The 26,361-nt window shown below is 39.4% G+C and overlaps 2 protein-coding genes across 7 annotated transcripts in view; one reads left to right on the top strand and one right to left on the bottom strand.

The window, feature by feature from the left end:
• Nucleotides 1-217: 217 nt before the first annotated feature.
• On the bottom strand, nucleotides 218-5,784 carry med29 (mediator complex subunit 29). 4 transcript variants are annotated; one of them, XM_048981541.1, is made up of 5 exons: nucleotides 5,449-5,784; nucleotides 3,840-4,131; nucleotides 2,783-2,841; nucleotides 2,603-2,702; nucleotides 218-2,316 (listed from the first exon to the last, which is right to left on the bottom strand). In XM_048981541.1, exons 2-5 carry the CDS (start codon nucleotides 4,062-4,064, stop codon nucleotides 2,089-2,091), a joined length of 612 nt encoding a protein of 203 aa, XP_048837498.1. In that variant the 5' UTR covers nucleotides 4,065-4,131; nucleotides 5,449-5,784; the 3' UTR covers nucleotides 218-2,088. The 4 variants fall into 4 exon arrangements, with proteins under 4 accessions (XP_048837498.1, XP_048837499.1, XP_048837497.1 ...); XM_048981542.1 differs by lacking the exon at nucleotides 5,449-5,784 and adding an exon at nucleotides 4,445-4,595; XM_048981540.1 differs by lacking the exon at nucleotides 5,449-5,784 and having other exon boundaries at nucleotides 3,840-4,344.
• A 108-nt stretch (nucleotides 5,785-5,892) lies between these two features.
• Nucleotides 5,893-26,361, top strand: part of igsf11 (immunoglobulin superfamily member 11) — a 35,250-nt gene continuing 14,781 nt past the window's right edge. The window contains exons 1-4 of one of the 3 annotated variants that reach the window (XM_048981535.1): nucleotides 5,893-6,735; nucleotides 7,139-7,230; nucleotides 7,363-7,497; nucleotides 7,664-9,090. In XM_048981535.1, coding sequence (XP_048837492.1) covers nucleotides 9,030-9,090 — 61 coding nt within the window. In that variant the 5' untranslated portion in view covers nucleotides 5,893-6,735; nucleotides 7,139-7,230; nucleotides 7,363-7,497; nucleotides 7,664-9,029. The remainder of the gene's footprint in view (nucleotides 6,736-7,138; nucleotides 7,231-7,362; nucleotides 7,498-7,663; nucleotides 9,091-26,361) is intronic. The other 2 variants (XM_048981536.1, XM_048981537.1) reach the window with 2 other exon arrangements.

The raw sequence follows: 26,361 nt of genomic DNA, 5'->3' as shown, positions 1-26,361 counted from the left end.
TCTGAGGCAGCTGTAACCTGCAGGCTGACTGTGCACACTAAGGCCGCCGCATTCTTAGGAGATCCTGAAGCCTTTGACATCATGACTTTCAGCAATTTACCTTTGGCTGTCATAAAGTGCTGAGGTAACATGTTGTGTATTGACAGGGAAACAAGTGAAATGGCTTTATTAGACATTCCAATTTGGGTATGAACTGGAAAAAGAAAAGCAAAACGGACACAATGCAAGCTTTTATTTTTACATTTTTAGTGCAGTGACCCTTTAAGGTGATTCTTTCTGGAGACATAGTTGTCACGTTATCAAGACATACCAAGATATAATCAAATTTACAACAGAATAATAGATTTTTAGAATCCATGTATAAACGGCCTGGAGGTGATATCGGAGACCACTGAAGTGGTTGTACAAGCAGTGAAGACAGCAGGGAGAGAGATAACGCCCTGTGAGGTGTGGATCTTCATCCTTATCAGTATTGCATGATAAAGACCCTTCCAAAGACAGGATAAGCAAGTACGATCACTGAGCTGGATACGACCCGCGAGATGGGGAGGGTCTGAGGAAATCTTGTATCTGTGCTGCTTTACATGTGAAGACCAATATTGTGTAACCCATCAACTACATTTGTTAGGGGCTGATCAAACTTATATACAAATATCTGTAGTACAATTTCCTCTCCATAGAAAACCTACAGAACCTGGCGTTGAGCTAATTTTCCTGAGTTTCAAGAGAATTAACATGAAAACATATAAACTAAAATTAATAAGAATTATTAATAAACTATTTTCTTATATGAACACCTCATTACTAACCATCAAAACTCAAACTAACCTTTAAAACACAACAGACTAATAAGCCCAACAGAGTCCTACCATCTTTGCATCACGTGTCCTCCTAAATTCACCTAGTTCATTCTATTTAAATAACTTCAATAATATAAAATTTGGCATGCTGTTCCTAAATGCTTTCCTATATGTCATCAAGCACATCCTCAGAAGCAGACAAGGGCTTGTGACCTGGATAAATTGAGCTGTAGCAAGGCAGTCGTCTTTGAGGGGTGGCAGAAATAACTATGGATGATCTCTCAGTGAGCCACTGAGAAATTGGCTAAAGATCTTATATTTTTTTACTACCAATTACAGTCCGTGGGATTAGTTCCTTTTGGCAAGGCTGGGCCTCTTATCATCCTAATCAACGGAGCAACTGGCTTTCACATCTGATCCTTGTTTCAATTAGCTTATCTTGGTCAAAAATTGATGTTGGAAAATCTTGTTTTTATCCTTGGTCCTGGTGGTAAAAAGTCTGAACAAAAACTCTCATCCTTCTCGTGTCCCTTTTGTTTAACAAAAAAGCTTAAAATTAGTAGTACTAAATTAAGTTAAATCTTAAAAAACGCAAACATACTTTCATTTCCATTACGGTCAAAAATTATATTTTACATTTTTTTCCAGTTTCAAATTATGCCTACAGAATCCTCTTTCCAATAAGAATTCGGTGCCCATATGAAGGGTTTATGAATGGTTTATAATCTGGTTATTAATTAGGTTGTAACACTTTGTAAATTAATAGACAATTTTAAACAGGTAAAAAGTTTTTGTTTTTTTTTTATTAATGAGTTACAACCACTTACAAGTGCCAAAAGGGAGCCTTATTGTAAAGTGGTACCGAATTCTCCTACTGACTATTCGTCTATCAGCAAAATTATGTTTACAGGTGTGTATTAGGAAATCCTTACCTCTGAAGGATTCACAACAGAAATATGCCACAAGATACACTACACCAGACATTACAGGGTAGAAAACAAATGAAGACAGGGTTACATTAACTATCAGGGTGAACCTGAGCATTGGGAAGGTGGCAGAGGCTTATACTGCCCTTTCCTTCAGCGACCCTCCTCTTGTAGTAAGAGATAATGGATAACTCTTCTAGATGCCAGGGTTAGACTTCATTTTTTATTACACAATTAAAATGTGATATTCAAATTTCACAATTTAGTAACCAGAATATTCAAAACCAGAACAAACTTACATGTAATTATATACGTTTTTATTTTGAGACAAAAAAAAAGAATCATGGGAATGAAATACGTTTTTACAAGAGTCCTTGTGTTTGGCTTTTGCCTGCAATCTTCTTAGAGCATTCAAGGAGGGCGTTGTGGATGTCTTTGGCACAAGATATCTGGGACTTGATCATGCTGAGGTACTGAGAGTACGACAGGCTTTCAGTCTGTACGGTGTCAGGCTTGGTTGCAGTAGGGACGAGGTTCGGGGAATGCTTGGCACTGTCGATGCTCTGAGACAGGCACTCGTACGCAAGCCGCTGAGGGGGAAACAACATCCGAGAAAAAAACAGCATAAATGCTGGAGTACTGAGCGTGCAAACAAAAATGGAAATGCAGCATATGGATCTTAGTATTTAATGTTTCCCAGCACTGTCAAATTTATTTTCTTTTTTCTGCGGGTTACTATGCGTTTCTTATATTTATACCCATATTATACCAACAACTTTAACAGTTTTTATGCGACTTTATTTATAAAGCCAATTATAATACAGCTATAACAAGCAACTAAATAAATAAAGTTATAGATCATACAGTCCAACTTACCAGACACAGCTCCAACTGGTCACAGAGGGCATAGAACTCTTCTAAGCTCTTGTCAAATCGCTGCACGGCAGTATCACTACTCTTGCTGGAATAAGACATTCTGAATATCAATGATGGTATGAAATGACACCAGTTATTACCTATAAGAATGCTACGAGTTGAACATTGCGCTGTACTTACATGCCATTATCAATTGCTGTGTTGTGTGCAAAATTCAGTGATGCGATGCTCATAACATTCTACAAAGAAATATATATTAGAATTTCAGCTTAATATCACTCTATAAATCTGACGACCTATGAAATTAAGACCCATCAGTTTAACAGAGTCTCCCACACAACTTTTGGGTTGAGGTTTCAAATCCCGCCTCCACTGAGAAGAGTCTGCATGTTCACATGTGACATACAGCATTCCCTCTCAAAAGACGAGCAACCAGGCTAAATCGTGTCTCCGAGATGGCCGTAGTGTGCACATGTTCCATCACACCCTCTATGACCAGCAAACCAGTGCCACCTGGTCATTCCTCCCATAACCCATGTGCTTATTCGGTGGTGAAACATCTTACTTAGCAACAATGGATCCTCTATTCCGATGTAATAAACTTGTCTAGTAGGAATCGAGTCCTCATGTCGTTTTGATTTGCTTCTCTTTGGCTAGGGTTTCATACAGCTCTCTTTCCAAACCTAACTTATACTTCTAACTGGTCACACAGTGAAAGCTCAGCTAGCAGCACCTCAATGGCAGCTGGCTCTTTTGTTATGTACTTTCTGCATCAATTGTACAACACTTTGGACAAATGAAGCGGCTAAATAATGTCATTGTAAAATGCATGTATGTGATCCAGAACATAACCATGGCTTGTGTCCTATGCTGCCTGGGACAGGCGCCATTCAATGATGTCTGATATATTAAAAGGAGAGACTGACCAATGGAACTTAAGCCCCAAAAGGTCATATATATCTAGAAATGTATACTGATAGCAGTTTCCTCTATTGTAAAATAATGGAGAAATAGACCTTTCAGAGCTGTTTCCCTCCAACATCTACATTAAGTTATTGCAGGTCTTAAAGACTTTTCTCGAGTAGTTTAACCACTTAACCATATTAGCCGAACTTTTGTATTTTCTCTATGTTCAATGGAGATTAGAAATCTACTGCAGTAGTTAAGGTGAAAAGCAAATTAACTGGCCAAGCCGATATTAGAATTAAATTTCAAAGATCTACAAACAACTTGTTACCTGAAGGCTTTCTTTTAATTGTGGTATAAGCATTTTGAAACGGTGAACTGGGTCAAAGTCTTGCTGTTGGCTGAGCTGCTGCTGCTGCTGTTGTTGTTGCTGTTGTTGCTGCTGCTGCTGCTGCTGTTGTTGTTGCTGTTGTTGTTGTTGCTGCTGCTGCTGCTGCTGCTGCAATGTTGCCCCAGGTTGGACTCCAACGGGCTGATTAATTTGTTGCGATGCCATACTGCTCGGTTTTCACTTCCTCAGTATTGATTTAGGCACGCAACCTCTTTCCCACCTTCAAGCACAACTAACAAAGTAACAAAACGCAAAACAGAACGAGCTAAAAAAATCTGATAAATAATAAAACTACAAGCCACAGAACAGCCAACTGCTATATATTAAAAAACTGATCCTAAGAAATGGCGAATTTGCTTTGCGTGTATTGTTGCTACCAACAGTTCTTTCCGGTGTCATATTTTTTAAATAAAAGTCTCAATAATACTAATGAATACATACTTTAATTGTGTATCAGTAAATACATAACTGCATCGAACACAATATTTAATCTGAAATTATGTATTTCATATAAATTATACACTATTTATATAATGTTTACGAACATTTAGGGGTGCAAGCAATATTATGACTTTTATATTGAAAACTTTAAACCGGAATTTGCATGGTTTTGGCTGCCTAACGGAAGTAGATCCTGTCCATCGATTATCCTGCGTTCGATTATCTCCGAGTCAGAACTCGGATGAAAACGTCACGAAATAACGTCACTTCCCGTTGGAAACACGCCTCTTTTATGACGTTTCCTAAAATTCCTCATCACCCATACAGTCATCCATGTAGGCAGATAAATCGTTTAAAAAGCAGTTGTACCTCGTTATCTCGAGGCATAACAAGACAACGTTTAGGGAATAGCTGGACGATACTGCTGTTATTTTCTTGAACAAGAAACCTAAGTGCCATATTCTTCAAAACAAACTCTGCTGGGTATAACCAATTGGTATAATGAACGTGTAACGCACATTTTACGTGTGCGACTAAATTAACAACTAGGCTATTCAAGAGTTAATACCAGTGTATGGTTGATCTGATCTCTGATAACAATGAAGCAGACTACAGGGACGAAGTACAGAACCAGGGTTGCTGCTAAGATAACAGTCTTACTCTTAAAACAAGTTAAACAAAAGAACTAATCATCGACTTCCAGCGATGCAATAATAATCACACGTCTCTGTTTATAGAAAGAGACCACGTGCAGAGAGTGCCCGATTTAATATTTAATAGGCATCTACGTTTCAAATGACCTCAAGCGGACAATTGTAAGTTAAAGCACAGTGATCACTATACTTCCTGCGATCCCCCAGAAAGGCAAGTATGTACAGATTACTGGTAAACTTTTACAGCAGCACGACTGAAAGCATAGTCACGCTGCATCACTGTGTGATTTACCAGTTGCTCTGCTGCTGACAGGAAATCACTAAAGCATGTCATCAACACTGTACAAAAATCATTGTACCTAAGATCTCCTCCCTGGAAAACATCTGACCCTTTGCCTTCGTAGAACAACCAGCATTGTTAAAGACCACATACACCCCTATAAAAAACTACTTACCCTTTTGCCATCAGGCAAATGGCACAGAACAATCCAGGCCCACATCTCAAGAACAGTTTCTGTCTGAGAGCTGTTGCCTTGCTGAACCCGCAAGAATCAATCTTGTTTCTTCTGCTGACTGTATCATGCTTCATACTGCCGTGTCTTTTTGTACTATTATCTTTGCACTAATGTCACTTTATCTCACCTGTTGTTACTGCTGGCTGATTTTTATTTCTTTTTCACAATAAAAGTATTCCATTCCATTCTCATGTAGTAATACAGCTAAAAAATATCACAAACAGATTTTTTTATAGGTATGGATAATTAATTTTGATTGTCGAATACCAAATACAAATACAACTTACATAGTTACTAATTAAGCAATGTCATCATGATAATGCAATACGCAGGTTTCCCCCCCCCACCCCCACAGGAGTATTCAGTTTCAAGCTAAATAGAATTTCGAAAATGTCCTGCACTGTCCCGTCCCTCTTTGCACTACTGTTTGCCCAGTCCTTGGTGCCATACCTTGCAACTACAGCGATAGAATTTCCGCGAAACAAATGTGAGATAAAACTTTAAAATCGACGTGCGTGTTTTGTGCCCTGAGATGGGGCTGCACGCAGTCTGGCGTTTTTCCTGCATGGTGCCGCAAGGGACGGACCGCAATGTGATACGGAGGACTAGAAACACGACTGTTTATCTTTTGCTTTGTCATGCTTGGTTTTGTAATAACTCCTCATTTCAAATATTCACATAAATTGTACTACTTACAACACTGACACATCAAATAGTTTTCTAAATTTTGATTTCGGGAAGTTTATTCTTTATTTTTTAATCGACTGAAACATTGAAAATGTTCCCCGTCTCTTTTCTTGTGGTTTAGCATGCTATATTATTATATTTTGGCTAGCTAGAAATTCAAGTAGATACGGTGAATCAAATCTACAAAACATTGAAAAACTAATAAAACATTACAAAAACAGGAAACGCAGTCTTACAACATTAAACTAGGTTCCTAGATAAATACTCAAAGAGCACGCTTCTACTTAAACGTCTAATATCATGTAACATAAATGCAAAATTCTGAACTGTTTGTTAAGTACGGTAACATTTAAGGTAGCAGGCTGACGCCGGAGGTTGCCGGACAGGTTGCTGGGTGTGGCAGGTTACTTGGGCGTAACACATTTTTTTCCGTAATAGTTGCCCTTTAAACTTCATGCTTGCTGTTCAAATGACACAAAGGAGTGAAAGGAGGAAGTTCTGCTCAAAGGGAACCCAAGATGGATTTTGATTTGTCTTCAGGTATTATATTTTATGTTGCATCAGTCGGCAAAGTAGAACGCCTTGCATTTAATTGATTTATTTGACTCATGCTTACGTATGGATTTCCGCTTTTAAAAATTGTAATTATACAACAGAGCTGTAAACTGCACACGAACAGAATTTTTTTGATTAAACAATTCTTTGGACCTAGTTATTAGGGGAAACATTAGCCGAAGACTTTTAGTTTTATATATTTAAGCTATGTTATATTTTTTTTCAATGCTCGATTTTTAATATTATCCCCTATGGAATTTTACGCCTGTAATTCCTGGTTTATAGGTGGCTGGTTGGAAGTCTTGCATTTAGCGATTAACACTGCGGCAAAGCTGCGGCAGTTCTTGATTATATATTAAAGTTAATGTCTGTTATATGTACGCCACAGCTGTGTCTAAAGATGAACAGGTTAGACGTGAGTCTGGCCAAGAAGTAAATGCATTTCTTGGATTTGGGAAAAAAGACAAAGAAAAGACTAAGGTAGGTGTCACCATATACTGTATATGCCGTGTATTATTGGCAGGGAGGGTTTAATTTTGAATAAAATAAGAAACTAACCTGTATAATGTGTGATTTATGAAGAAACTGACCTGTTCCGTTTGTGAAATCAAGGACCATAGCAAAGAACACAAGAAAGGTGAGAAAAAGGAGGGTGGTGAATGTCATAAGAAGAAAAAGGACAAGAGACATAAGAAAGATGGACACGAGTCTGATTCCTCCTCATCATCCTCCAGCGATGGAGGAAAGGTAGGCATACTGTGTTTTAGCCTAGGCACATAAAACACTCAGTCTGTCTTCGGATTATAAGTCCTTGTGTTTCTTATATTCGATTCCCAGGCTTCAGAGGTGTGAGGAAGCTGCCTGTTTGTATTTTCATGCTCTTATTAATAATTCTTTCCTATTCTTGTTTTAGGAGAAAAAGAAAGAGAAGAAAAAGAAGGACAAACACTAGTAACTGTACTAACAAGAGTAACTGGGCAGAGCAGATTCTCTAAATGCCATTCATGTGTTAGTCATCACTGCTCTTTACCATTTATACCGTAAACTGCTGTAGCCGGGTATGAACCTTGTTGAAAACTTCTGTCCGTTCAGGTGATCATATAATTTTGATTTCTGCTTACAGCCACCACCTTAGAATATATACACGTCTCTACTAATCATTCCACCACCTATGAGAATAGAGAGTTCTGTTAGACACAGCTTTCTGCAAGGGTCCAAAGGAAATCACACGGGGCCACTTCTGGTAATTGGGACTGACAGAGTAATTGAAGGGAAGTTATATTTGAAGACTATGTACCTCGATGTGAAGACTATGTACTGTCGATTCCCTGTCGCCAGTGTAGATTGTATGCTGTCTATCAATGAAGAATGATGTCAGCAGTTGTAATGGCTGTGAAAGCTGTAGTCGTCTTCAGTACAATTTACTTATTTTTTTGGTATTACTACTTTCACACTATTATCAGTTTTAGATTGAATTGCTGCAATAAACAAGTCAAAGGAACTTTCTTGGTTTGGTGACTAGGAAAAAGTTCATTGCTGTCCGATTATAGAGTATATATGGAGGACAGAAGACATATCAACCAATATCGCACCTGGTGAAGGTCACCAAAACAAGTTGCAACTCCCTGTAAGCTAATTAGATTACTAATTGGAAGATTGATTGGCTGAAGAGTCCTCGCACCTGAGTTTATACAGCTGACCTAACGGTTACCCCAAAAACCTGAATACACACCGGCCACCCCTGACCTAAGCATTCATACAACGAAAAAGAAAATTGTTTCCAGAAGAGGGCAGAGTTCCCCAATTTTTTATTCAGCGTCACGAGTTGCCAAGCAACAGGCCCGACACAGTATTACAAATAGAAGGCTAAATCCAAGAGTGCACGCTAACTAATGAAAATCCCTAAGCGGAGAAAGAGCGCACACTGTATACCGAGCAATGCCGCCACGGCCAATGTCGTGTAAAGTGACTTTAACTATTCGACATAGATTATTAGAGGAAGCGTCAACGTAAATAAAAGAAAAAAGAAGAATGTCGAAAAAAACTGCCGTTAAAATGTCCAACAAACAAATGATAAGGACTCCCGATAATTAAGTTTCATTACGATTTAAATTGAAGCAAGCGTGATACTCTTTTTCTGTCAGTACAATTCGGTAGTTTTAAGTGGACATTAACTGTACTAACTAGCAACTCGTGGATTTAAGTGCAACTGATTTAATTGTGTTTTTGAAATATAAATATACACTGTTATCCCTCTAAAACGGCTTTCCGCGCTAAGAATGATGAAATTCCTCAGCTGTGATTTATGGATTCCTTGGGTTGTACTACTTTGTATGGAAGGTAAGTTTATTTCATTTTGTCAGCAAAGGCTTTTAAAGAGCTTTTATCAGCAGTTCTTTTGTTTTGTGTTTTGTAAGTTTCACACTTCATGACAAGTCATAAATGCATTCTTTATTTGCATCTAAGATACAAAAGGTCAACGCGATGAATACTATGAAAGAATACAAATAATTATCCTTCGTGTTACGTTTGTTTACGTCGTTTGTGAGAGTTTGTGGTTTAAATGTCTCCTTACATTATTTTATCTCTAAAACAATCACATCCTATGTAATAAACAGTTTCAGGAGGTCTGCCAAGGCGCTGCAGAGCGCTTTACGATATATGGATATTCTTCTAAAGAAATACTAAAAATTGTGACTGTCAGTATTTGCACATGCCTCATTGCTTTCATAATTTGGAAAATGTAAACAGAATGCAGAATTATTTTTTAGTTACTATTGATATGACACAATACATGAAGTTAAACTAAGTAATATTACAAACAAGATCCAGATTGTGAGATTCTGCCTGCAAGTAGCCTAATGTCGCATGATTGGAGCGGATTTTCTCGTCATGTGAGGAAGTGGCTGCTGCTGGTGTGCTAATCTGTCTAAAAGATAACTCGTGAAAAATGAACGAATTAATGTGTAGAAAAATGACATCCATCTCTGGGGCGTCAGAAGCATTTTGAATGTGTTGGGGGGGGGGGGGGAGGGGGGCAGTTCTGGGTGAACTAATATTTTATGTTAAATGTACGGGGGTCCAAACGAATAATTATGAAACGTGAGGGGGACACGTCCCTCTCAGATTTAATGGCGGCGACGCCCATGATTCTTCTGACCATCCATCCATCCATCCATTTTTTGTTCCCGATCGAGTGTCCTAATCAGGGGCGCAGGGGTGCCTATCCTGGAAGTTTTACAGAACGAAAATAAAGTTCTGTCGAATTTGTTAGTTGTTTAAATATTTTTTTTATTGTGAAATTACCCTATATTGTTCTTAATCTCGTTGTTCCTTATTGCACGTCACTAGTTTATGCGTTTGGATTTTACTGGCATGAATTTTGTTCACCTAAAAAAATCCTGTTGATGCCTGTTGGAACTATTTACCCCTTACCATATTTCGATATAGCCTGCAAGTTGTTCAATGTTGTAATGTATTTTATACTGATTTGGCAGAAGAAATTATAGTTAGATTTGGTCCCTATCTTGTATTTATTCTAGGCCGATTAATTTGACAGTAATACTTTTTATGGATTTGTTGACTCAAGCAAGCATGATCAATGGCATAAAATAACCTGATATAAATAATAATCGTGGGTGTCACGGCCAGTTGCATTTTCCATATATTTCCATAATTTAAGCGTGTCTGTTCTCATTCAGGAGTAGGCCACCACAGAACGTTTTTGTAGGTTTACGTAGCGCATGTACTTGTACTAGCATCTGTCTGAGAAGTTTCTCAAGGGTGGGGTGGAGACTGGGGTTTTGCTAGTGATTTAGGGCCCATGGAAGCATATTATATTGGGCCCCCAACCAAGGCCAATACAATCACAGTATGTTCCAAATTTTTCATGGCCCTCATCACTCAGAGGCCCTTGAAATCATTCTACCCCCCCTCCTCCACCATGGCACCCCTGGACAAGGCCCAAGGCAGCCAGGCAAATGAACCCTAACAAACCCAACAGCGCGGCAAAAGGACCCCACACCCCAAGCAAACCTACGACGGCATGCTCCTTGCGAATTGTGCACCTCACTCGCCCCAATTCTTTCTTTATTCCGTGCAGCTAACCTTGTTTAAACCCTAATGAAGCGAGCAGCGGCATGACCACAGCCAGCTGGGACAGTCTCATTACCCGAGGTGCTTGCTGGCTTGCAGCTGGAAATCATGGAAGTGGAGGTCACTGGTTATACAAAATTCCTTGCACTGCAAACAATAGGATTATAAAAGGGGAAACCTGGTGGCGAATAAGAGAAAAGAATTAAAGTCTCTTGAAACTAGTGAAGAATCATGACGGACATCGTTTTCAACACCTGTATATATATGTTTGAAAGTATTAATCAGCAAAGGTGAAAAAATCTGTGACAAGCTGCAGTGGGATGTACTCCAGTTACCCTTATCTGTTATAATATAGCATATATTTGTATTTATTTAATGACAAAACAGTATATTGTTTCCAGCTAATGTTATGATTTTGAATAGATTCATTTTTTGTAACACATTCTTTTTAGAAAATGGACGATAATTGTGAGTCTGCTTCTAAAAGGTCCCCATCTGAACACGTGCATGAATCTTATCGAACGGGGTGTTTGGTGAAGTTTATCTGCAAGCAATAACAGCCAAAATATACAGCGATCTTGGAGAAGAAATATGGCCACAAAGTGAATTGTTGTGGTATGAAGTCTATAGAAAAGGCATTGACAAAAACAATAGGGTGGAAATTGTAATTTACTGTGTACTCCTGAAAATCAGCAGCTGGAATATGTTTGGCATGGATGTTTCCACCTCGATTATCACGATTGAAAAATAGCCTCTAAAATTTTTAAGACCTTTGGGACTGCCTGCAAAAAGTCGTGAGGGAGGGAAGGAAGAAGATGTTGGAATGAAATTGTGCACATCTTTTTCATACTGTTAATTTTGGAGTAGAATGTGGATCAGGCATAGGCTGGCATTGTGACCAAGTGGGTAGCATAGGTTGGCATGGTGACTGGGGGTAGCAAAGGTTGGCATGGTGACTAGGGGGGTAGCATAGGTTGGTATGGCGATTGGATGGGGCATAGGTTAGCATGGCGACTGGGTGGGTAGCATAGGTTGGCATGGCGACTGGGTGGGTAGCATAGGTTGGCATGGCGACTGGGTGGGTAGCATAGGTTGGCATGGCGACTGGGTGGGTAGCATAGGTAGCACTGGATTCATACTCCCAGGCTTGTGGGATCAAAACAAAAAATTGTGCCTCCAGCTATGTAGGGCTCTCCATGTTTGTACATCCCCCCATAGTCTGAAAACATGCCACTGGGTGATCTCCTGCCTGTAGCTTGCCCATGGTGCGTGTATGTACCGGAACTCTCCAGTGGACTACATTCTTTCACTGCGGTATTACCAGGCTTAATGCTGTGTCATCAGTGAATCTATTTCAGATTTACTTTTCTAATTGTCTTCATTTTATATATTAAGTTCACATATTTCTGTGAATCATTGAGCATTTGTGGCTCTTAGGTCACCACAGAGACAGGATGATTGCAAGGACCCCTGAGTGACAAGGGCCCTAAAAAATGGGAAACATAATTGGGTTGGGGGCACAAGGTGTTATGTGATATGGGCCCAGAGTCTCTAGTGGCACCCGTCAACAGAATATGACTAACTGAAAACTTTTGATACACTAAACACTGAGAGATGGTGACCTTGTCAGCACAAATTTAGTAAATACCTACATTTTTAAAGCCTTGTGGTTCCATTTAAACTATATTGGGGTTAGTTTGTGAAGTGGAGATTTCAGAAAGTAGTGTGATACCAGCCAGCTAAAAAACTCTGGAAGGCACATCATAGCCCAAAGGAGTACAAAAACCCTAAAAGAATGTGGGGACCTTCAGGGTTCTCTGCTTCAGATGAGGTCAATGTTCATGACTCCAACATAAGAAATATATTACTCCAAAACAATTCAGGAGAAATGTTTGATGGATAGATGTGTCGAAAATGCAGCTTTTGGCTTACATGGGCTCTGTTGTGATATAATTGTGATATTTATATACTATGCAGAAGTAATCATTTTATGAAAATGTAATTCTTTTAAACTCTCATTTTTGGTTCACTAGGGAACTAATACTAGGCATCAGTTCAACCTGTTTCACACATTCAACATACAGTATTGTGAGACCTGTCATTTCTTGAATGGTCATGTTTGTCTAAGTCAGATGACCCACTGAGCAGGCAGATCACTTGAGTGTTTGCTTCTGTTTTGTGTAGAAGGTTTGCAAAATAGGGCCCAGTGAGGTTTGTTGCAGTGCTTCTTATAATCATGAAAACTGAGTAGGAGATGGTACCGGCATCTAAATAATAAACTTGCACGGCTGAAAGAAAATATTACACATATTATTTATGCAGTGTGTACAATGTATGCATACAGCAGACTTCAGTTAGCTATAAAATTAAGTACAATGAATTCTCTTTGACATCACTTGAATGCAAACAATCTGTTGTGTTAAGTGAAATTAAATTAGTCAAATGTCTTATAAAGCAAATGGTTGTCATTTTTGCGCCATATTAGATGCAAAAGCCAAAAGGATAAAGTAAGACTCTTCAACCATTTCCTAAATCAGTGCAGATCAGTTTGAAAAAAATATTTTGCGCCAGGGTTGGTATCCCTGGCAATGCAGCTTTGAGACTGTCAGACACAAGAGTCTTTCATTCATCTGGCTCATTTCCATTTGAATACATCACGACTTCCAATTTTCCTGCTACTATGGCTTGAAAACAAGCATCTCTCTGTTTCACTGGTCAAGCTCTGCATGCCCGCCTTTGTCACCGTCAGATTAAAAAAAAAAAAGAAAAAAAAGGTTTAGTGCTTAAAAGTTCACTGTGTGGACCTGAATCGGATTTAAGGTCCACTGAAACTGTGGATGTGATTGGCCAAGAATTTGGTGAAACAATGATTGAATCGGTTCGTCGTTTCCCGCAGGTATCGTGAGCGTACCGTAGATTCCCTTCAGTGATATATTCAGTCATATAGTTACATAAACAGACTCCGCACAATCAATTTGTATGACCTAACTCCCAGTATTGCGGTTCGTCTCCCTTGCCAGCTTTTTATTGCTTTGAACTAACATATTCTGGCAACTTCAAAAGGCCAAACAAGACGTGGGAGTGGAGGCCCACGTAACTCAGCCTTCACAACAGCCATGTAAAACCTTGATCTACATTCTACTAAAGTCTCTGAGAATCCCTTCTATCGGAAGAGCAGAAGCCTGGGGGTTTCACCTAGTGATCAGACAGGGAAGTCTTGTGTGTTACAGGCTGCGACAAAACAAACAAAAATGTAAAGGAAAAACTTCAGTGGATGACACATTAAAGGTATAGTAAGACGGAATGGGGCAAAATTTACATAAAACCATTACGAGAGAACAATTGCGACCGCGGCGACACTTTTCATGGAACTCCTTCCGAGTACCAACATTCAACGGATCACATGTGAGGGCTTGCTTAGCAGTCCAGCATTCCAATAGGCTGCCCATAGTAACAACACAATTTGTGACATAAATCTACACAGCATGGGAGAATGTTAATTCTGTACCCCACAATGTTCCCTGTACAGAAATCTCTAGTGCAAATGTCCTGAACAGACATCAGTATAATACACCATGTAGAAATAATATGAACTAGGAATCTCTCTCTCTCTCTCTCTCTCTCTCTCGCTCTTCCTTCAGTACATGCATGGAACAGTTCCTTCACTGCACAATCCTTCAAGGACGGGCACATCTCACAAATTAAAACACTTGACTTTCAAACCTTTGACTATTTCAAACGCCTACATGTACATCACCTACACCTGTAACAGCTCACTCCGTCTGGGAACCAATCAGCAAGCCTGCTAATCCCTACCCTCAGGCCTCTCCCACATTCACCTCCTTTACGTAATGTGTGGAATACCTGTGGACAATTACAGAGAAGATATAATCACTAAGTCACACCAGCCACTTAACCCCATATAGAAACACTTACAAAACCACAAGCATCTGACCGATAGCTTTGTATGTTAGGTCTCTGTATCCGTGACCAGAAGATTTTCAGTTCAAATCTTGTGACTGTCGGAGTACTTTCATCACTGAGCACATTGGGCAAGGTCCCAGTTGCTCCACAAATTGCCTGACCTTACTTTTTAAACTGTACTTGACTTCATGATAAAAAAGCATCCGTAAATAAATAAATTAATTGCCAAAAGTGATGCTGTAACAATAAGCCTTAAGCCTTAATTAATGCCTAAAGATAACCTGAATAATTAATACTTATTTATTACTTATCTTTCTTTTCTCACAGTTTAATCAAGATTACACATTTTTATCCTTTTACTATAGCTAGACGCATTAATTTGTTAATTTAATATGAACTGCTTTAAGTGTGAATGACCAAATTAAAAGGGATTTAAATTTAAATATTGATATACATTTTGCAGGGTTATGTTTGTATTGCGTATTTTCCCATGTCCCGTGCATGTTGCATATGAGTCAGAGGTACTGACACTGACCCCAGCATAACATATATGGATTTTATAGCAAAACGTGGATCGTTTGTGAACGTGACATCCCATAAACACAACTGAACTCTAGTGTCAGTTTGCAGATTGACTTTGGAGAAATTCCAGTACGCTTACTGGACCACTGGCAGAGTGTTTACTTACCTCTTCTTATTTAATAACAACCCCTATAGCAGTAATTATGTTGAGGTGATATTAAAGATATACATGCTGCATAGACGCACATTAATATGCATAGAGATGGAGGATCCAGCTCATAAGGCAGTGTTCATTGCTTCAGATATACTCCTTATCTTGGCCCTTTCTGGAAGTTTAATAGTAGCTGTTTCACTGTCGTCGTTACTTTATTTGTTTGTTTTTACCCAACGTTTCAGTGACCTAACTACGAGTAAATCACATGCTCTGTTTATGAGCTTTTGAAATCTGTCTATCGCTATAATTCATAATTGGCTGTTTTATACAGGTCAGGAAAACTGATCTATTCAATAGTTTGGTGTATTTCACCACCAGTCTGTGATTCAGCTAATGAACGATTCAACAGGCCTACACTAAGACCCTTTTCGAAACACTTAAATAATAATGTTGTGTTTTTTTTTGTCAATTAATGACACCAAAATTTATAAAGCACTAAGTTGTCCTGTTACCTAGTTATTCTCATAATTTTCATCTTGGAAACTAGGACACTAAAAATATTGTCAGTGCCTGGAGGGGCGATTCTCTGCTCTGTTAATTAATTTTGTCAATGAGTGAATTTCAGCATTAGAAGAACAATCCGCAAGCATTGATTTTGCAGCCGCTGGGAACATTCTGTTCTCATGTAAGTACAATGTTTCATATATCGCTGGCCATCCTCAAAGTATCAGAGCAGTCTAGTCATAAATAATCTCTATCATTTGCTTGTACATTTTAAGGATCTTTTTTAGCCTTGGCTAGTGGTATCAAACGGAACAATGCCATCTGAGATTTAGTATGGATTTTTTTCTCAGGACCTTGATCTTCAGAAATGCTGTGCTAGTTATTGCCTTAAAATGTGTATTTCTGGGTAATTGATATGATATTTATGATTTTCCTTTTGGAAAAGATTTTCCTGTAAGTAACACAGCATTAATATTAAGTAAATTGGCAAAATATATTTGAAAGAATAGAGAAGAGAACGTAACTTGGAACACATTAAAGGAGACTGAAATGTCTAAAGTTTGCTAGGGATTGTCTGGGTTTAACACGTGACTTCTGGAATGTACTCTGGACGGACGGAGTCAAAAGTGGAGCTATTTAGTTGAAAAGCTAAATATTGTTTAGCACAAGGCAAAAGTTTCAAACATAAAAATCTCAAACCACAGAAAATGCTGCTGGTTTCAATGTGTTTTGGGGCTGCTTTGCTTTAGGGCCCAGGGAACTTGGAAAGTGCATGTAACATATCGGTAACAATGGTATGCTGGTTCTTGTGAAATGGTTAATTTGACAGGAAATCTGATGTGCAAACTTTACAAAAGGTAGCGGAAAAGCATAGTGTCATAAAGCAAAAGAATATGCACGTGGTTCAATATGAAGAATTGTGCCCCGTTGTGTACAGTACCACTACTAAAGGTCAAGCGAGTAAACAATTTACAGCCACATGTTAAAATAAAAGCTGTCTATAAGCTTTGTAATTCGACAGTCATTAAACTAAACAGTGTGTTTGCTCTTTGCTGTACTGATATGATTGTGGCCTGACACCTCTGCTTTTAATCAGCATGCAGGGGCTTTGGAAATGGGGGGGGGGGCATGTTGCCCCCAATATCAGCAGACCCCCCCACCCCCAAAAAAAACAAAAAAACAAACAAACATAAGAGCATGTTCCTTATCTTTGATTATGAATCTGCATGTTACTAAAGGCAATTTGCTGCACATTCGGAGTGCGAAGATGGGACAGATATCAAACAAAGACTGAACTCCTGTATCAGACAAACTTGTTTTTCGGATGGATCAGTTTTTTTTTTTTTAGTTATGTTTAGTTGCGACACTGAATCCTAAAGAATGTTAGTCCTATTTTAAATGATGGAATCTTTCAAATTAGCATCCTTTCACAATGTAACTATTGCTTGTATGCCCATTGTAACGTCACGATATACATGGCACCCCCCTGTCACCGGGGCAATGTTGAACTCCTCGCAGTGTCAAACTCCTTCCGACGCCGCTGTCTGCATGTCTGTGGAGTTTCTGTTCTCTCCCTACCTACTGTATTTGCTCTGTCCTATTAGAGTCACTTAATACATGCTGTACAAAAGTTTTACTTGAACGGAAACTGTTAAATATGTCTGTTTTTACAGATGAAGCACATGAGCTCAAAAACAGGTAGAAACACGCGCTTTGTAAAACTACACAAAATTTACAAGTATGTTTTCTCAGATTCAATAAACAAGTTAGACGCGTTCTCTTCTTCTGCTGTGCCAAAAGAGGTGAGGGGAATGTCGACCTGCCATTTGGCATGCGTATTGATGATTGCCATTAGAAGGCTCCTACAGTGACATCCCTGCAACTTTAGACGTTCCTTTCCACCACACCCTATTCTCCTGTCTCACACTCCACCCGTCGCACATGACTGTGCGGTGGGCACCGGGCTGCTAATTCAGGCATCGTCGTGTCAGGGAAATAGGATCTGTAAACAAACGGCTCTCACCCACCCGGTTTGCAGCTTTTCATGGAACACAGCTGTCTAAGGATGTCTTTTTGGTGTCCTTGGAGGTGTCTTCAAGCAGACATCCAAGGCATGCTTCCAGGGAAAAGGAGACAAGTATGCTGGAGATTCTTCAGTAGCTGGGCAGCCCCTTGAGCTTTACTGTATAATTATTATTTATACATCTAACAGAAGCATGAAATCAGTGGTACAGTATAGGATACAGTTTGATATTGGGGGGACTTCATTTAATATTTATTTAAATTGTAAAATTTCACGATTTAAAATAAAAGGTCTGTTTATTGGGGGGATGAATGAAGCCAAATTAAATGACCCCTCCCCCCACCCCCATTAATCCCTTAAAAATGTATTGGTTATTAGGATACCATGCAGCAAAGCTACTTGAATCCTCTTAAAAGTGTATTTTTCCTTCTGCCATTAAAACTCTCATTTAAATGTTCTCAGGATTCCACCGTGTAGAATTTACCAAATGGTTGTGCACATCCAGTATGTCTGCAATTTTCCTAAAAATCAGTAGCATTGCATAATTGCGGAAATTCAATTACAGTTACAGTATAGTGATATTTTGTTGTTGTTTTTTTTAATGTGTGATTTCATGGCGAGAAACATGTAGAAAACCCCCAGCGGAACTGATATGTGTAAGGATACATGGAATGTACACGCCTGAAACATGAAAAGCGAAATATCAGCCCCACCTTCAATGGCAATGACCAAACGTTTGAAAAGCTATTCTGCTATGCTGCACTGTGACCAAATATTCAGTCAGGCTTAGAAACTAAATCTTGATTGTAAGATTTTTTGCACTTATTTACATTTTTCCAGTGTCATTCAGATGTTTTAGGTATGGCTCCCCATGCTGTATAACCGCTATTATTAGTTATTTTCTGTTTTTTTTCTCAATGTTTTAATAATAATCACGTTTTATGTCAGACTTTTCAGCTTATAGGAAGTAGAGCAATGATACAACACTGGGGACCTCTATCGCAGAGTCAGACTTGTTTGTTAGCTTGATAACTTGTTGGATTTAAGGTACCCCAGCTTAAAATGGACTTTCTCTTCATTCACTTACATTTAGCCCAGACTACCTTAAATCCAACAAGTTATCTGGCTAAGCAAGAAATCCTGCTTTGTGATACAGGCCAGGGGTGTGAGTCATTTATATTTTTCCTTCGTGACTGATGGCCATCCCACAGGTTCGTCAGTTAATGGCTGCAGCTGGCCCTAATGAAACTAAATAATCTGTTAGAGATAAGTAAGGCCAGCTGGTTAAATACCACTAAGACTGAAGCATGTTCCTAAAACTCTGTACCTGTTGTGGGGGCTCTGGTTTATTTTTTTCGGTAGGGAAAATTCTCAAAAAATACTGATGTCAGTAATTGCAGAAAATTTGAAATCCACTTGGATTGTGCTGTGAGTCCACTTGGGCTATACTGTGAATCCACTTGGGCTATACTGTGAATCCACTTGGGCTATGATGTGAATCCACTTGGGCTATGCTGTGAATCCACTTGGGCTATGCTGTGAATCCACTGGGGCTATACTGTGAATCGTTTTATCTCGACAAGCATTAAAATAAAAAAAAAGGTTGATTTGTAGCACTACGTACAATCACTACATGTTGTTCTTCATCTGCCATGCAACCTACCAAGAAATGTTTTTTTATATATGAAACTGAATCTTAGTACACTCACTGTGGGAGAATCATTTCTTTTTGATCATTTAGCCTCTGGGACAAGAAGGTGAGTAGCACTGTTGTTTCATGCCTTCAGGGTTTGGGGTTCACAGCCTACCATTGCTGTGTCTGGGGTGTTCACGCTCTCCCCGGGTTTCCTTATTGTACTCCAGTTTGCTTCCGCTGTTGAAAGAAACACAGTTATCTTAACTGGCTACCAAACTGCCTGTAATATATGACCGTGTGTGTGTGTGTGTGACCAGTGATGGACTGGCCTGCCGTATGGACTATATTTCTGCCTAGAGCATCATGGTGCTTCAGAGAGGTTCCAGGCCCCCTAGAACCCTACGCGATAAGCCATTCATGATTACTAAAATTGAACCGTTGGCATTCTCTGTTGAACATTTCAATGTCACCTGGAGGATAATATTTCTGTTCATATGGTTTTGTTTCTTTTCTTTTTTGTTTGTTTTTCTTTTCAGAAAGTTTGCATCGATACAAAACATGATCCTCATCCACTTGAAAAAGGCTTATTCAGTAAAGGGATACATAGCATGCCTGTAGCTGGCGTGGTAGACTCTGAGCCTCCTGCGTCCGTGAATAGGATAAGTGGTTACAGGACTCGCACACACACTCAGACTATTGGCGATTCAGAGACACTGGTTCACCTAACTGCATGTCTATGTTCTTGAACAGTACGTCAAGGATTGGAGATTCAAATTCCACCTCAGTGAGTGTGGACTGTCTTCTTCCCCATATTTCATGGGATTCCTCCCACAGTTCAGGGACATGTTTTTTGATTGGGCTCTGCAGTTCTCTGCTGCCTGTGATAACTTACAGGCCTCTCAGCATCCATGTCCAAGATAAGGTTTTGGAAGAAGGGTTATGTTGATGGTCTTCTTACAGCCAAATGGTGGCAATTTCAGCCCGAGAAGGTAAATTTCGAGACCAAGATTTTGTTTCAACCAACTGGCTGAGTACTCTAGGTCTGTGATTCTTTATACTCATCTGGTTGGTTGAAACAGAATCTTGGTCTGGATTTTTACTTGATGGGCCTGAAATTTCAACCACTGGCTAGAGCCTATGCATGCAATATAGCAGGGGTGGCTACTCTTATCCGCAAAGGGCCAGTGTGTATGCGGGATTTCACTGTAACTCCCTAATTAGATTACTAATTAGTGGACAGATTGGATGAAAAGTCCTCACACCTGGGTTTGGACTGCTAACCTAAAGGTTACCCCTAAAACCTACATACACACTGGCCCTTTGTGGATATGATTGGCCATCCCTGCCATATATCAAGCAGACATAAAGGACAGGTACTGTATTCCACTCTGCCCGACTAGTGCTGCACAACATAACTAAATTAAGTTCCAGCTCTGCCCAGTAGGGACAGATATATTAATATAACATTTTTAACATCTTGTCTTAAACGTCTCGGCTGATGTTGCTGCAATGAAATCATACAGCAGGGAGAAAACTCTGGCAGCTTTACAACAGAAGGTGTTTTTTTGTGAAATGGTTTTCTCTAGAGCTGGTCTTGAATACAAAATTCTCCTCTAACAATAATTTTGAAGAGCACCTTCCACACATCGGTATACAAAATATACTATGTAATTTTCCTGGGCATCCAGTATAACATTATGAGCCTTGTTCTGTGATCGATTTACAAGGCTGGGGTTTAACTGGAACAAAAATTGGGATTTTTGCCTTAGGGTACAGTGAGCCATCTTAAGTCTGAAGGTGGGGGTTCCTGTTCAAAAGTATGATAAACTGACCCCCAAAGGTCCTGCCTCAGAGATACGGCAGAGCCTGTATGGTTTCTACCCTGCTATAAAGAAATATGAGTGTTGGACCACTTGGGAGACTGAAGTGATCCCAATTATTGTACTTGGGTTTACTGCCCAAGCCCCTGTTGAGTGCAGGATTCTTTCATACCCCCATGTTCTTAATGTCTGAAGTATAGAAGGGTTTTTGTGTACAAAATAAAATAACAATCCAGTCACGTTCTGGCCGTTTCACAAGTGCTTCTATTGTATCTTATGCCATAATTTAACAATCACTTCAAGTCAGTTTAAAATAAATTTTGCGTATGAAGCTGAATCTTGGTAATATTCTCTCACAGTGAGTACTATGAACTCAGTTCTCACGGAATGATTTTATAACATTGCCAGAAGAATGAGTTGGGCGGCATGGTGGTGCAGTGGTTAGCACTGTTGCCTCACACCTCTGGGAGTTCAAGTCTCCACCTGGGTTACATGCGTGTGAAGTTTGCATGCTCTCCATGTCGTCGTGGGGTTTCCTCCGGGATAAATGCCACAAGAATGAACTCACATCCAATATCTTCATGATATCCACAGTTTTCTCTTAATGCTGGCCTTGTCAGGTCACACTATACAATGTGTTCTTTATCCATCTGTGGATCAGGTTCTATCTGTGTCCTACTGTTCAGCTCTGTATGTAGCTACTGTTCAGAGCAGAGAAATGGGGAAGAAGGTCACAAGCATAATCTGCAGTTTTTGCACTATCAGGGATCACGTGATCAGTCACATGGCTCATGATCCCTTTCTAATCTCTACCTCCTTTTTAGTTGTGTCAGCTATATGACACGGATCACAGCAGCTTCTTGCTTGTGAAAATGATTTAAGGTATTTGGTATATAGCAGTATCATTGGTTAGTAATCTTATATAGGGTCAGCATACAGTACATAGTTAGTCTTTTGTTATTCACTTATGAAAATAAAACTGCTTATGGATCGTTATGGTACAAGTTATAAAAATACTGCTGACCTTGTTCACCAAGCCACCCATAAAAAGCTATTTTATTTTTAAGTAGCTTTAAAATTTGTCATTCCTATTTTGTCTTGTGGAGCCAGTGTATTCTTATGCAAATGAGACAAGCCTTGTATATATAAGTCATATAAAGGTATTTCTTTATCTAAGGATGTTTTCAGTTACAGTTAGTGCTTTTCAAATTATTTATAATAGAACATATATTTAGAATCTTATCTGTTCATCCGTTTTCTATACCTGCATGTCCAGTGCAGGGTCACGGGGGCCCGAGTCTATCCCAGAAGTGCGACGCGAGGGTGGTAACCTATACCATCACAATGCACACACACCATTCACACACCTATAGACAGTTGTGCAAGTACAATTCACCTTCAGCAACGGAGTGCTTTGTGATTAGCCATACACTAATATAAATAAAAAAAATTTTAATAATAAATTTTCACGCAATATTTCACTATCAAAAATCATAACTGGTTTGTATACATTTTTGATGCATCGAAGACTGAGGTAGAGGGAAGATACGAAAGAACTGTGTAGAATGGTAGAATTTAATTTTATTATTGCAGTTGTATTTTTTTCATTTGATTAATTTCTTAGTTATTGTTGTAGTTGTAGTTTGTTTGTGTGTATATATATATATCGTGATAAGTGAACATTGTGGTGGTCACAGGGCCTCTAAGGTTTTTAGGGTTAACACTTTAATTCTGCATCGACAATAAGTCACAGAATTAGGGAATTAGATTGTTGCGTCCCGTAACAAGCAAACTCAAGGAGTAGTGAGAAAGTGCGGCATTAAATATAAATGATGCACATCATCTTTCCAAGAGCGAAACAGGAGGGAGAACAGATGCTTTTACCCATCATGAAAACGCAGAAATAGCATCTTTTTCTTATGCATCTACTAACATATTCTTAAACAAATCCCTTACAACTCGTCTTTTCAAAAACTGACGGTATGTAACACAGGAGAGTCTTAATAGTCAGCAAAAGCAGATGATGCTGGATTATCACGACGGCACCACCGCGCTCCCTTTTGCATGATAGCAGCTGATGCTGTCAGCACTCAGGCCAGATGGGGCAGCCGTAATCTGCTTAGCTTCATAATAATCATGTGGGTAAGATGCCATTAGTGGGGTGGAAGCTGATGATGAGGTGAATCCTACATCCACTGCCAGACCATAAGGAGAAAGGTGCCATTACTGAAATTCACAAATCCTCATAGCCTATTTTGGACTTTTTTCCCCTACATCTGCTTCGGTCTCCAGTTCTCTGCTGTAATCACATGGCGCGCCATTTGTGATTGTGTGTGTGTGCATGTGTATGTGTGTGTGTGTGTGTGTGTGTGAGAGAGAGAGAGAGAGAGAGAGAGAGACTGTGTGTGAGCACATTGTAATGCACTGGCAACCCATTCAAATCTTATGTTTTACTTAAGCTGCAGGTTGACATGCTCAGTATAACTGTGTCTAATAAGACTTTATAAATAAGCTCTAAATCAGATCAGTCTGTTAAAGGTGACAGAGTGTATTAAGAATGGGGAGCAGGGTGAATGTGGCTTCTAAAATGAATATATAATAGCTTTCATAAGCACTTTTCATTTCACTTTTTAAAAATGTATTGTTGCATGGCATAAAAAACATTCATTAAAATATGCTGGTTCATTTTATTTCTCTTTTCACTCTCAGCACTCCCCACTGTCACAGTATCAGCACTGTTCCTGTCCAACCTTGCAGCAAATCACTGTATTGGACGATCGGTGTTGCTTGGCAAGCAACACAAATGGCATTTACCCGTTTCCTATTTTGTATTATTCATTTTTAGATTGTTTGTGAATCAGAGTCCACAAAAGTGATCGCCTCAAATAAACACATTTTATCACATGTAACTGATAACTCTCAGTTAAAATGTGTTTTATTGACTTCCTTGACTGTCCAAACTAGACGTCCAGCCACGACCCCTGAAAATACTGGAAAAAGGTAACCATAGCGACTTGGGGCTGATGGCTCCAAGATGAGCTGCACAAAAAAGAGACTAAAATGCTGAACACTGAAGAGACCAGGGACATCAACCAGTAAACAGGGCAGCAGTACGAAAACTAAACAACCCTCGAAACTGGAGACTAGACAGTGGCTAGCTAACTAAAACTCTGAACCTGGGAACAGGATCCTGGCAGGCAGAATCAAAATTTCATCCTGATTTTGTGGAGTTTAATACCTGAGGCAACAAGGGAGGGGCTTGCGTTTTTACTTCTTTAACCAATCACAGTCTTCATCATATGACATCACCACATTGGGCCATGTAAAGATAAACTGGAATTATGCTTTCACACAAATTTACCCTTAAATATGATATTAAACTTTGTTCAGTGCAGAAATGGTAGAAGGTGTAATGAGGGCTCTGTGTGGTTTGGATGATATTTTTAGATCTAGATTTGTGGAGGAGTTTAAAAACCTCCTGTTTCCAATATGAATGTCATATTTTTGCTGACACTAAGACAGTAACAGCATAAGATGAATGTAATAGGATTAATTGGAAGCAAGTGTAAGGCATAACGATGGCAACACATAAGCTAATCCTCCTGTATATCAACTGTACTTTCTGTTCCCATTGTCACACAATGCGGTTGAAAAAAATGTCCATTCTTTCTTTGTGTTTACCCAGAATGTTTTCACTAGCGGTAATTTATTCACATCTCATTGAAATCCCATCAGTGAATCCATCCATCCATTTTCCAAACCGCTTATCCTACTGGGTCGCGGGGGGTCCGGAGCCTATCCCGGAAGCAATGGGCACGAGGCAGGGAACAACCCAGGATGGGGGGCCAGCCCATCGCAGGGCACACTCACATACCACTCACTCACACATTCACACCTACGGGCAAGTTAGCAACTCCATTTAGCCTCTGCATGTTTTTGGACTGTGGGGGGAAACCAGAGTACCCGGAGGAAACCCCACAACGACATGGGGATAACATGCAAACTCCACACACATGTGACCCAGGCGGAGACTCGAACCTGGGTCCCAGAGGTGTGAGGTGACAGTGCTAACCACTGCACCAACCATGCCACCCCGCATCAGTGAATCATATTTTAAAAAGGTGGAAATTCCATTCTTGCGACTTTATTTGGAAAAAAAGCATTGCCTTTATTCATTAGTATTTATTTATTCATTCGTATGAGGCTTTATCTCAATCCTCTTTGTGCTGCAGATCAGGCATAAGGCAGCAGGAGACAGGAAGGTGAGTGGGAAGTGTTTTCTGGGCTAGGCATTCTCTTGAAAGGGCTCCATCGGAATAAGTCATATCTTTCATGTGAATTGTGAACAGACATGCAGTGACCTACTTCATTTCTGTCCCAGTAAACTAACCTGTCACTTGTGAGATTGAATCTTTATTTTGTTTATAAGGAGGGTTGTGTAGTGAGAAGATGAATGAATTTGATTTAAAATAGTAAAATAAAATAGCAATTACTCCTTCTAGTGTGGTCCCCGTTGTTTCTCAGAGTTACACAGTCATCCTAGATGAAGTAAGCTATCGCACTCTGTCCCTCGTCCTTCATTTGGAAATAGCTTGCAATGTCTGAGTCGTGCAAATAGTCATTAAAACTAGGCGAGAGACCTCATGTAACAATGAAGGAGATGCCTGCCAAGGGGAAAGGTTACGTAGAATTTCAAGGATCTTAAATATCTTTTTACATGTCCATAAATAAACCAATAAAATTCATTTTGCAACATTGATGGTTCATGCATTTCATGCAGAAACTATATTAGTTCATGATTTGTACTTGAGTATTCACTGAGTAACTAAGTTATTTGTGGCCCTTGTAAAATGCTAAAGTATGTTTATCAGCTACAAAGACAAACGTGATACTTCTACAAGGGCTATAATTTATACTTTGCACAAAAGAGATT

This window comes from Brienomyrus brachyistius, chromosome 17, assembly GCF_023856365.1.
Source record: "Brienomyrus brachyistius isolate T26 chromosome 17, BBRACH_0.4, whole genome shotgun sequence".
NCBI classification, from domain to species: domain Eukaryota; kingdom Metazoa; phylum Chordata; class Actinopteri; order Osteoglossiformes; family Mormyridae; genus Brienomyrus; species Brienomyrus brachyistius.
The sequence above is the reverse complement of the archived record's forward strand: the minus strand, read 5'-3'. Positions and strand labels throughout refer to the sequence as shown.